Source organism: Silurus aristotelis (genome assembly GCF_946808225.1).
Source record: "Silurus aristotelis genome assembly, chromosome: 11".
In the NCBI taxonomy this organism is placed as follows: domain Eukaryota; kingdom Metazoa; phylum Chordata; class Actinopteri; order Siluriformes; family Siluridae; genus Silurus; species Silurus aristotelis.
In genome coordinates, this window is record NC_139584.1 from 29481207 (window position 1) to 29493631 (window position 12425).

The 12425-nt window shown below is 34.2% G+C and overlaps 2 protein-coding genes and 1 long non-coding RNA gene across 5 annotated transcripts; 1 reads left to right on the forward strand and 2 right to left on the reverse strand.

Annotated features, from left to right (window-relative positions):
- Positions 1–1922: 1922 nt before the first annotated feature.
- On the reverse strand, positions 1923–4766 carry LOC310733216 (H-2 class II histocompatibility antigen, E-S beta chain-like). 2 transcript variants are annotated; one of them, XR_014535658.1, is made up of 7 exons: positions 4539–4766; positions 3781–4053; positions 2932–3213; positions 2692–2805; positions 2555–2583; positions 2223–2448; positions 1923–2133 (listed from the first exon to the last, which is right to left on the reverse strand). XR_014535658.1 is itself a non-coding variant. In XM_083554265.1 (6 exons), the coding sequence occupies exons 1-5, from the start codon at positions 4600–4602 to the stop codon at positions 2561–2563; spliced, it is 756 nt and encodes a 251-aa protein (XP_083410391.1). In that variant the 5' UTR covers positions 4603–4680; the 3' UTR covers positions 1923–2448; positions 2555–2560. The 2 variants fall into 2 exon arrangements, 1 of the variants encoding a protein (XP_083410391.1); XM_083554265.1 differs by having other exon boundaries at positions 1923–2448; positions 4539–4680.
- Positions 4767–7895: 3129 nt separating this feature from the next.
- On the reverse strand, positions 7896–10417 carry LOC310733217 (H-2 class II histocompatibility antigen, A-U alpha chain-like). 2 transcript variants are annotated; one of them, XR_014535659.1, is made up of 5 exons: positions 10166–10336; positions 9685–9930; positions 8809–9172; positions 8265–8624; positions 7896–8180 (listed from the first exon to the last, which is right to left on the reverse strand). XR_014535659.1 is itself a non-coding variant. In XM_083554266.1 (5 exons), exons 1-4 carry the CDS (start codon positions 10221–10223, stop codon positions 8273–8275), a joined length of 708 nt encoding a protein of 235 aa, XP_083410392.1. In that variant the 5' UTR covers positions 10224–10417; the 3' UTR covers positions 7896–8180; positions 8265–8272. The 2 variants fall into 2 exon arrangements, 1 of the variants encoding a protein (XP_083410392.1); XM_083554266.1 differs by having other exon boundaries at positions 8265–8394; positions 8891–9172; positions 10166–10417.
- LOC310733225 lies at positions 8660–9037 on the forward strand. Its single transcript, XR_014535664.1, has 2 exons — positions 8660–8789; positions 8860–9037. It is a non-coding gene; the product is annotated as an uncharacterized lncRNA (long non-coding RNA).
- Positions 10418–12425: the final 2008 nt, after the last annotated feature.

The window sequence follows — 12425 nt, forward strand, 5'->3', positions numbered from 1 at the left end:
AGAGGGTTAAGGGCCTTGCTCAAGGGCCCAAGAGTGGCAGCTTGGCGATATCGGGGCTTGAACCCCAGACCTTAATTTTTTATATTCTTTATGTTAAATTCCATACGCAACATATGACATTTTTTTTCATTATATTATTCTTTAATTAATTTGCTGAATTGACTCTTCCTTACAACTTTAGTAGTGTCTTTAATAAAAACAAAACTAGAAAAGACCCAAATGCACACATCGTCAACCCTGCAGATCTATATAACCTTTAATCTCTCATTTATAGCCAATATATAAATCTGTGTTTCTTCATTAGAACCGGTTATCAGACCTGCGAAACTGTACACATTTTACACTCCATTACTGCAGAGAGCTCACTGCTGGAGCATCAGTCATAATATTTACCAAAAAAAGCTCTTACTATTTTCTTGAAAAGTTTGCTGCTAGAGAAAAAAGAGTAAGTAAATAAAATGTTGCAAATAAACACTGAATTTTACAGTAACCATCATCTCATGTTGAATAAGTTTACTAACGAATATTTATCACATAATCACATTTCAAATGATTGCAGTATTTAAAAGTATTATTTTGAGACAATCAATATGGAGAAGTTTCTAAATGACTGAAACCACTTCTACACATAAGCCAATTACAGCAGAGAATTATTATGACATCATCAGTCACTAGGGAAAGACATGACTGAAAGTCCTGGAAAAAAACATGAGCACTGCTCAAGATGAAAAAATATTTACTATTAAAGATGCTTCAATACAATAAGCACCTGTATATCCTGTATTCTGTATATTTATCCATCACCTCTAAATACATTATATTTCCAAAAGTATTGGGACACCTGATCTTTCCTGCTATATCTCGTTCTTTTACAAAGATGAAGGCACTCAATAGAACAGGACGTCTTTAGATGCGATATAATAAAATGATGAATTAGCTTGAACTTGGAAACTCAAACCTGTTCCAGCATGGCAAGGCCCCTGTGCACAAAGTGAGATCTGGTTTACATGCTTTGGTGAGGAAGATCTTGAGCTCTGATCTCATCTCTACTGAACCCCTTTGGGATGAATGTGAACGCTGATTGCACCCCAGGTCTCCTCACCTACATCAGAACCTGCCTTTCATAACACCCTTGTGTCTGATTAACACAAATATCCATAAGCACACTCCAAAATCTAGTGGAACATCTTCCCAGAAGAGTGGAGGAAATAATTAGAGCAAGTTGGGCCTATATGTGGAATGTGATGCTCAAAAATCACATACCAAACCACCAGAGTTATGACCAGGTGTCCCAATACTTTTGTTAATATAGTGTATGAACTTCAGATTTTTCCATGTTGTTTAGCATGACATATTTTTGTCCATCTTTTCTAATCATTCTTTTTCCTTATTATTGTTTTTCACTCTCACATTTCTTTTCTTTTCTTTTCTTTTCTTTTCTTTTCTTTTCTTTTCTTTTCTTTTCTTTCTTTTCTTTTCTTTTCTTTTCTTTTCTTTTCTTTTCTCAAAGCCTCTGCAGTAAAAGTGCAGCATTTTATCTAAAAAGTTTCTGAAGGTTGTGAGGTCAAATCCCATCATTCTGGGAAAATTTCTGCCAAAATCTTTTCCAATAATCTAATTTTTTTATTGATTATTCATGACATTTTTAATTAATGAAGTTTCTGACTTCAATCTGGATATCATTTTACACATTAAGACTGATATGCTAGGATTAATTAAAACTCTCATCAGATGATCAGGATGGATGGATGGATGGATGGATGGATGGATGGATGGATAGATAGATAGATAGATAGATAGATAGATAGATAGATAGATAGATAGATAGATAGATAGATAGATAGATAGATAGATAGATAGATAGATAGATAGATAACTGATTAAAAAAAATCTCTTTTGCAGTGATTTTGTTTCAAAACTCTCAACCATACTTTTATTAAGAGTCAGTTTTCAAACAGAATAAAAGATCTATCTATTAAAATTACTTTTTAAGCCTCTCGTGATACAAAAGCAGGAATTTACAGATAAGTTTTAGAATGAAATAATAATAAACATGATTATGTCTGAGACAGTGTTGAGGGAACAGCAGACTGTAGGGGGCGCTATTTAATTAATATTGACAAGCATTCGTTCCTAAACAGCATTCAGGCTTTTTTAGGCCCTGATTTGTGGAAAAAAATCTTCGAAATGAATTGTTAATTGTTCTTAATTGGTTTTAAAGCTGAATGTAGAAATTGGGCTCAATTTAAATCACTTTCTACTGAAGAGTTTTTATAAAATATATAATCACATTATTAACATCAGTTTGAATGAAAATCCTACATGAAGTTAAAGTAAATCCAGATGCAGATGTTTCATTTCAGTAAGTATAAAATGTTCAGAATAAAGCAGATGTTTATCAGTTAAAGCCTCTTCAGTAAACACTCCAGTGTTTCTCAGTGTAAAGACCTGAAACAGGAGAATTCACGTTTTAGTGTAAACAAAACAGAGCATTATGGGTAAATAAACTTTATCTAATATGGGAAATGAGATGAAATTGTCGAATTCCGTCTACCTGTGTTTATGTGGGCACCAGGATCCGTCCTGTGATCAGAAATAAAGCAGATGATGAAGATCAGACAGAAACTTAAATGATTCTACACGTGTGTATGTTCAGTTCTGATGTTATTTCTCTTTATATACGTCACTGACCTGAGTGTTTCTTCTTGTAGTAGATGAATCCAGCTGCTGAGATTATGATCCCCAACACCAACCCTGAAGCTCCGATAGCGATCTTACTCTTATCAGATTCAGGCATGGACGGGTCTGAGTCATACAGGGGTTTAGATCCAATTATAACATCAGATTCACCATCAGAACAGCAGCAATATACATTATCATTCAGATATTTACATCAGACTGTGATGATCTGATTATGAAGATCAGACTCACCCCACTTATAGATCATGGGTTTTTTGAAGCTGGCGTGTTCCACCACACAGGAGATCTCCTCTCCAGATTCAGGTTTGTACTCCAGGTGAGAGTGGATCTGATAGTACCAGTCTCCATCAGGCATCTCCGCAGTAGACGTCACACCTCCCTTAACCTCCTTACCGTTCCTCAGCCAGGTGACTTTAATGTGTGGAGGGTAAAAGCTGTAAGCGCTGCACATCAGATTGGTCACGTGAGAACCTTCTGATTTTTTCACCAACGACACGTCAACCTGAGGCTCAACTGCAAAATAACACATCAACATACACTTACAGCTTAGAGTCATTCAAACTGTAACACACACAATCCTTCAACTCGTTCATAAGTGTTCATATGATTTATGTGTTTATTCTGATCTACTTTTTTTTGTATATTCGGAGACTTTTATAAGGTTTGGAGTTTGTTACGGACTTTTATTTTGAAACGCCCTCATATTATTATTATTAGTAGTAGTAGTAGTGAGATTACTGAAGAGAAAAATTAACACGATTACGGTGAAGTTCAAATTAATATAAAAGTTATAAAAGTGTTAAACAGAATGTAAAAATATATTAAATCAATATATTTGTGTTTAGTTCTTAGAAAAAATAAATAAATTGTATATGTTAACGACATTTACTGCATTTAATACACATTTTACATTTTCTTCTGTTTTAGATTTTATTTTTCATTTTCTGTGTAAATCTAATAAAATCATCAGTCTGAGTTTATTAATAATAATAGTAATAATAATAATAATAATCGTGTATATTGATGTGTATGTGAATAATAAACAGTGTGAATGTGAGGATGAGGAGTGTGAATAATCACCTGTTTTACTGAAGATGTTGTTGTAGTAAATCTGAACATTGGGTTTACAGACGCTCTCCACTTGAGCTTTTAGTGCCTGCAGTCTTGCAGTGTCTTTGTTCCATTCCTGTGCGTTTCTGACTCCTAACTCAGTGTATCCTGTATACTTCCCCAGAGTGCTGTTAAACTCCAAAAACTTAATCTTATTGAAGATGTAGGACCGTATTAACTCCATATCACTCATTTCTTCTTTACTCCAGATACACTGTGCTGACATTGACAGCGAATGTCCATCTGAGAGAGAAAATCACCACAGAGTGTCACTGCTGATACACTGAGGACTTTTATTACATCATTCTTATTAACAGTTTAACAACTAAATCATCTCTAAACTTTAAACACAAACAAACAAACAAACAAATAAATTAATAAATAAATGTCCAGTTCTGTAATAAATGACTGGACTAATGAAATGAACACAGTGTGCAGCTAAACTTTTATTTTATTTGCGTTTTAATTTTTCCCTAATACATTTATAAATATTTTGTATCGATTTTAATAATAATAATAATAATAATAATAATAATAATAATAATAATAATAATAATAACAATAACAATAACAATAAATAATAATAATAATAATAATAATAATAATAATAATAATATAAATAAATAATAATAATAATAATAACAATAACAATAAATAATAATAATAATAATAATAATAATAATAATAATAATAATAATAATAATAAAGTCAGTATCAGAAACACTCACATGCTGTATTCAGGACTGCAGGCAGCAGCAGCAGCAGGAGGAGAAACATCTTCATCTTCAACATCTTCTGTTCCTCTCACTGTCTGATCTCCAACTGACTACAGAGAGAAAGAGAGAGTCAGATCTACTATACACACACACACACACACACACACACACACACACACACACACACACACACACACACTCTCTCTCTCTCTCTCTCTCTCTCTCTCTCTCTCTCTCTCTCTCTCTCTCTCTCTCTCACAACAGTCACGTGTTACCAGGCAGAACTCAAACCCAATATTATTCACCTGTTGCACACAGAGTTTATTATACCTGATCATTAAAACTTTTTATTTGACCTGTTAATAAATAAATAAATACACTCTATTCACTCAAATTATTGTGCTTATTATGAGTGAGAAATCATTACTATTACTGCTATTAATAATCATAATAATAATAATAATAATAATAATAATAATAATAATAATAATAATAATAATAATAATAAATAATGTTTTATTGAAACAAATGTGCAAATACATTTTATATTTTTATATATTTCTGGTTAATTATCTGTATATGTAATAAACTTATAAAAACATTAATATTCTGTTAAAATGTATGATTTGGCACATGTTTTTACGCTGGATGCCCTTCCTAACGCAACCCTCCACATTTATCCGGGCTTGGGACCGGCACTGAGAGTGGCGGTGTATATTCTGAGTGCCGTATATATATTCTGTTCAAATATTACCTAAAAACACCATGACTTTTATTTTGACACATATGTGATATGTGCCTGCTCTCAGTGATCTTTCACCTGTGACATCAGTGTCCCCACGCTTTTTCTTTTTTTGGAAAAAATTAGAAAGTTAAGAAAAAGTTTACTGATGTTTATGTAAATAAATGAATTATGTTTTTAGTGAATAAATATAAGCTTTATAAATAAATCTAACTACACGTCTGGTCCTCGTGTTTACTGTATATAGTTACACGAGGTTTCAGCTCTGATGCAGCAGCTTGAACACACACACACACACACACACACACACACACACACACACACACACACACACACTGAGATCAGTTAGATTTAATTTTATTATCAAATTTGTGTTTAGATTATGTTTCAAGATTCCAGATTTGTTATTTATCACACAGTAATATACAGAAAACATTTCAGCCCTGAATAATAAAAAAAAAGGTTTCACCTTTAATTCATTTTTCTTAAATACAGTACAATAAGCACAAAAAATGCAGCATTTCTGATTTCATTATTTTTCTATATGCTTTACTACAATCAATAAAGTGAAAAGGTGTTTTTCTCTTATAAAATTCCAAATAATGTAAACAATCATTCAAATTCATTTAAAAGCTCATCATGTACATAATGCTCCCTGTGGTTATTGTTATAATTCAGTGTGTTATGAGGAACAGTGTATGTTTACTGAGTGAGAGTTTTGGAGGAACAAGGTTTATTTTGACACATATATGAATTGTTTGTAGGATTGAGTTTGGTCCGTTTGGCTGAGATTCACATTGGTAATGCAGACTGTTATTAATAATAATATTATACATTTTTGTGATCAAACATTTTTCTGCTTATTGGTTTGAAGGAGGCAAATATGTAGAGGACAGGGGTACAGTGGCCGAAAAGTGCAAAACACATTAACAAATCCGAAAACAAATTAACAAATCCAAAAACAAAACAAAAAATCCAAAAACAAAACAACAAATCCAAAAACACACTAACAAATCCGAAAACAAATTAACAAATCCAAAAACACACAACGACAAGTCAGACAAACCGGAAAAGGTAGGTATAGTTTGTGAATGGAAACTTACAGATCATTGGACAAGACACCTGTCAGTCAAGATATACAGGTGAGTGACAGGTGTCTCGTCCAATGATCTGTAAGTTTCCATTCACAACTTATACAAGCAACTTGGCAATAACATGTACAATTTACATTACAATACACAGAACAGGTGCATAAAAATACAAATATATACACATACATAAATACAATTTATAATAATAATCATCAAATTAAAGTAAAAAAAAAAGGGTTAAAATAAACAGGGCTATGGTTTATTCTGTAAATCATTTTTTCTATAAAGGACAAAAGATTCATTGCATTTTTCTTTCTAATCACTTTTAGGTCTGTTGTGAAAGAAATAAACTCGTTATAAAATGCAAAAAAAAAAAAAAAAAACTTTGGTTTCAAGTATTTCGATTTTGTATATAAAATTTTCCCATCAGAAGTATATTATTAACAAGAAAGTCGTCTCTGTTATTGTTGGGTTTGGGTTCCTCGGTGGTCTAGTGGTTAGGATTTGGTGCTCCCGCGGCCCGGGTTCGATTCCCGATCAGGGAACCGAACCCAGCCATTAGAGTTGCACAAACAGTGCCGGTCCCAAGCTCGGATAAATGGGGAGGGTTGCGTTAGGAAGGTCATCCATCGTTAAACATGTGGCAAATCGTAAAATTTCTTAGATCTTTTTGTCATGATATACTGCAGCATCTCCAAAATCACTGCATATGAATTTCATTCCTCAAAGTATCTTTGGATTAATTCCAGTGTCTCCTTGCTTGCCAATGTTTATTTCTGTTATTTTTTTTATTTAAAGGTGCACTAATCCAAATAATATAAAAAAAAAGTTTAAAGTAAACGGACAATTTTACACATGTACAAGAAACAAAGTTATAAGATTTAATACTTCCTGTATATTTTGACTGACAGGTGTCTCGTCCAATCATCGGTAAGTTTCCATTCACAAACTATACCTACCTTTTCCGGTTTGTCTGACTTGTCGTTGTGTTTTTTGAATTTGTTAATTTGTTTTTGGATTTGTTAATTTGTTTTTGGATTTGTTAATTTGTTTTTGAATTTGTTAATTTGTTTTTGAATTTGTTAATTTGTTTTTGGATTTGTTAATTTGTTTTTGAATTTGTTAATTTGTTTTTGGATTTGTTAATTTGTTTTTGGATTTGTTAATGTGTTTTGCACTTCTCGGCCACCGTACAGGGGGTTGTGGAGACAGATGATCCACTGTAGCGACCCCAAATGGGAGAAGCCGGAAGAAGAAGAAGAAGAAGAAGAAGAAACATTTTTATACTTTCTCCACATGTGCAATTAAAGTGTATAAGAAGGTGAAATGCACCTTAAATTATTTTCACATTGGTTTTACTTCTGAAAAACCCATAACATGTGTATGTGTGTGTGTGTGTGTGTGTGTGTGTGTGTGTGTGTGTGTGTGTGTGTGTGTGTGTGTGTGTGGTGATGTTTCTACTTATGTTCTAAATTAACTAATTCAGAGTTTAGACTCTACTGGTGAGATGAGTTACTGAAAGAAGCATCTGTGTAGATGTGTAAATTTAGTTTATTTTTAATTTTTTTTTGCAGGCACTCAATTTATTTTCATTTGAATTCACTCTTCTAGCATTAATTAGGAATTATATAATCTGGAAATGAAAGATGTACAGATTTATACAGTTAAGAAATGTAACAACAGTGAACAATGGAACAACAAAAAAAAAATGTTTTAATTGTTTTAAACAGGTAATTTAACTTGAGTGGATGTACAGATTTCTTTAAAAAGTAAGGAGACTTTATGGAAGGCATCTGAAACGTCTCTGAACTTGACTTGTGGCTGAAAACACAGAAAGAGCAGTGTGTGAGAGATGAACAGTATCATATACAGTATTATAATGTAGTGTGTATTTATATTTATTACCTGTAGTATCAGTTACACTGGTTTCCTTTAACCAGGAAGAAAGTTCCAGTAGCGACTCCCAGCAGCCCCACAGCCAGACCCACTCCACAAAACACAGCCGGACCTACACTGGGAAGCTCAACATCCACCTCTACACACACACACACACACACACACACACACACACACACACACACACACACACACACACACACACACACACACAGAGTTATTTCTGCGGTAAGTAAGTAAAGGCTGAAGCAGTAAATAAACACACACACACACACACACACACAGGGTTATTTCTGCAGTAAGTAAGTAAAGGCTGAAGCAGTAAATAAACACACACACACACACACACACACACACACAGAGTTATTTCTGCAGTAAGTAAGTAAAGGCTGAAGCAGTAAATAAACACACACACACACACACACACACAGGGTTATTTCTGCAGTAAGTAAGTAAAGGCTGAAGCAGTAAATAAACACACACACACACACACACACACACACACAGAGTTATTTCTGCAGTAAGTAAGTAAAGGCTGAAGCAGTAAATAAACACACACACACACACACACACACAGGGTTATTTCTGCGGTAAGTAAGTAAAGGCTGAAGCAGTAAATAAACACTGTGTCTCACCCCACGTCATGGTGTCAGGTATCTCCAGGGCCTCGTGCTCCACAGTGCAGGTGTAAACATCTCCCTCCTGTGGAGTGAAGAGCAGGTGGGAGAACTGGTTGAAGGTGTTGTCTTCATTAGGGTAGTACTGATTGAGTGTAGATTCATCCGTCACATCCACGTTGTTTTTGGTCCATCGCACAGTCACATGTGGAGGGAAAAATCGTGTGAAGTGACAGACGAGAAGATTCTGTGAGCCCAACTGCATCTTTTGCTTAGGATAGATGGAGCTCTGTGGGGGATCTGGAGAGAAACATAAACCACACTGTCATCATCATCACTCTGAGAATGTAGTGCATTTAATATTTCACCTGACTTCTAATAACCAATAACTCTGGAGTCTAAGCTGTTAATGTTAAATATTAAACAAACATAATGAGCACAGCAGATTTATTAAAATTAAACTGAAATGCTTTATTTCAGTATTCAGACATTACAGATGAGGCCAATTATCATGGATATTTAAATAATAATAAACTTTATGTGTGTTATCCCACTGCCTCTGATTATCCCTTTATATTTCATAACTAATCACTTATAAACATTTCCCTTTAGCACTATAATGCATATTTGGGACATTTGTGTTTGTGTGTGTGTGTGTGTGTGTGTGTGTGTGTGTGTGTGTGTGTGTGTGTGTGTGTGTGATTTATTTAGAGTACTGTAGTGTAAAACCTTCAACAATCTTCATCATCATACATCAAAATCATTTTAGTCTTAAATGTACATTTCTGCTTCTTTTATAAAGAGTCACTCACCCTTTGGCACCGGCTGATCTTTAAAGTCTTGTATACACACGTCTAAGTTGTTTTTGCAGATGGGCATATTAGCCTCGGCGAACTCGTATCCTCCGGGGTTACTGAACGGATCAGCGAACGGAGGGTTAATGTCTACTCCCTTCTTCTTCTCAAAATCTGCGTAAAACCGCTCTTCTCCATCGGCCCCTCTCAGATACTCCTTATCCGTGTCTGAGCATGCGACCAGATCCAAATAGTGGTGCTTACCTGAACACACACACACACACACACACACACACACACACACACACGTTCACACTTCATCAGCAGGTTATTCACAGTTAAATTAAACATAAATCTAATAATCAAATGACTTTTTTGTGTGTTTGATTTAAATCCAGTCGTGTATTAATGCAGTTCTCACTTTATAACATTCTCTTAATTACTACTGAAATAATTACAGATAAAATAAACTGTAATAAGTGAAGAATATCAGACTCACTCTGAGCTTCAGTGTCCTTCACACACATCAGTGTGAACAAGATCAGAAATAATTTCATCCTGAAGAGTTTCAGCAGGAACCCAACAGCTCAGATCAATCCAGTGTAGTCTCTGATACACACACACACTGAGACACACACACACACTGAGACACACACAGTAGAGTGGAGTGTAAAGTCAGTGTGTGATTATAAAGTAAATCCTCCAATCACATTATTCCTCTCCCTCACAGTCAGCAGTGTCTGAGCAGAGCTTCTACTGAGCTTCACACTTCCTCAATCTTCACACTCAGATCTTCTGATACCTCACATAGATTCATATATTACAACACTTTGTGCTTGATATGGATAACTAAAAAAATAATAATAATAATAATAATAATTATTATTATTATTATTATTATAGAAAAAATATTAAAAAAAGAATATCAAAATAAAAGTTATGTTTTAATGTGTTTATTTAGGATCTATATAAATCTATTTAATTTTTAGAAGAAAGATTCAGTTGGGAAAATAAATAAAGAATTATTTTGTATTTATGATTTCTCAAATTATGTTTGAATGTAATGAGTTTTTTTGTAGATCAGAGTCAGGTGTATGATTAATCAGTTATACCAAGCAGGTGCTAATGATTCATTTCATATGTAGGTTGAAACACAATCATTAAGTGAAACAGAAACAGCTGTGGAGGAGCTTCAAACTAGGTGAAGGACAGTCAAAATCTGCTACTGATGCCAGGCTCATAATCTACATGATCTTTTATAGTCCTTTGCGATTGTTGTTTGTCAGACTGTATGAACATGATTCTCCAGGTCACACTGTAGGATCTCAGATGTCTTAATGTCAGACTGTATGACTGTATGCACACACAAAAAAAGACTTTTCTGAAGGTTTACGTCTTCAATCCGTGACACGTTCAGACTCAGAAGCTAACACAAACAAAAACAATCTGTAGTGTTAATTTTGTTCATGAAATGCCTTGATAATAAAATCATCATGCAAACACTCCTTTTTTTCTCCAAAACTCAATATGTTTCTCTTCTTTCTCTACTGTCCACCTGTGAACTTGTTTCCACATTTTCAGGTTCGGAGCTTCTATTGGTTCTTGGTTTGACAGCACTCAGTAAAAGTCACACTGCAGGAAAGAGTCCAAATTGTGAGCAAAATTGCACAGTGTGAACCACGTTTTAGGTGAAGGTGTTGAAGACAGTTTCATGTCTTTCATGTTCCCCTACACCATGGCAAGACTGAGCACAACAACAAGGCACATGGTAATTCTACTGTATCACCAAGGTCTCTCACAGGCCAAGATTTGCACCCATCTGCTGTCTGGAGAAGTCTGGTCAAAATTGGTCTTAATGGAAGAAATATGGCCAAAAAGCCAAACATCCAAAATGAAAACAAGACCAAACTATACACAAAACCAGAGGAACTGGGGGCAGAAAAATGGGAGCAGGTGCTCTGGACTGATGAGTCAAAACCTAAAATATTTAGTTGCTGCAGGAGGCAAGTTCACTTAAAAGCGATAGATTAGAGTGTCTGCAGGTAACAGTTAAGCATGGTGGTGGAGGTTTCCTACAAGTTTGGGGCTGAATTTCTGCAAATGAAGTTGGAGATGTGGTCAGGATTAATGGTTAGAGTCCTGATCTGATCACTGAGTCTGTCTGGGATCACATTAAGGATTTAAGGTGGCCTACATCCACAGAAGATCCTTGGCTATTTCTCCAAGATGTTAAAACTACTTACCTGCTGGGTTCCTTCAAAAACTTTGTTCATGTGTCCCACAAACACTTGGATTTGGATTTTTCTTCTGTTCATTTACTCCATTTTAATAGTTGAAAAAATTTATTATAAACACTTTTTTTTTTACTTTATGGCATTTTTTCACACCTGCCTAAAACCTTGACACAGTACTGTACATCAGATACTGAGCGAACATCTGTTCCTCATAGTTTAGGTGTTGAATGGACGAGAACTGGGCAGATGTGAAGATCTTTCACAGAAGCAAGATGATTGGATAAGAACATTACAGGTGTTCATGACAGTCACACATCTGAATTAAAGACAAACTCGCCTTGATTTACTTAAGTATAAATGTTCTAATAAATAATAATAATAACAATAACAATAATACGTATAATCGTTATTGTTATTCTTCTTCTTCTTCTTCTTATTATTATTATTATTATTATTATTATTATTTGTAAAAATGCATTAATTCATGTCATTATTTCTGGATTTGTTTTTACTTGTTTATTACTT

Excerpts from the sequence above, each read along its gene's own strand:
- LOC310733216 (XM_083554265.1), bottom strand. The coding sequence starts at position 4,602 with ATGTTGAAGATGAAGATGTTTCTCCTCCTGCTGCTGCTGCTGCCTGCA. Across the intron at positions 4,054-4,538 it reads TGCAGTCCTGAATACAGCAT|ATGGACATTCGCTGTCAATG; the intron begins GTGAGTGTTTCT and ends TTTCTCTCTCAG. Across the intron at positions 3,214-3,780 it reads CAACATCTTCAGTAAAACAG|TTGAGCCTCAGGTTGACGTG; the intron begins GTGATTATTCAC and ends GTTATTTTGCAG.
- LOC310733217 (XM_083554266.1), bottom strand. The coding sequence starts at position 10,223 with ATGAAATTATTTCTGATCTTGTTCACACTGATGTGTGTGAAGGACACT. Across the intron at positions 9,931-10,165 it reads GAAGGACACTGAAGCTCAGA|GTAAGCACCACTATTTGGAT; the intron begins GTGAGTCTGATA and ends GTGTGTGTTCAG. Across the intron at positions 9,173-9,684 it reads AGATCAGCCGGTGCCAAAGG|ATCCCCCACAGAGCTCCATC; the intron begins GTGAGTGACTCT and ends GTTTCTCTCCAG.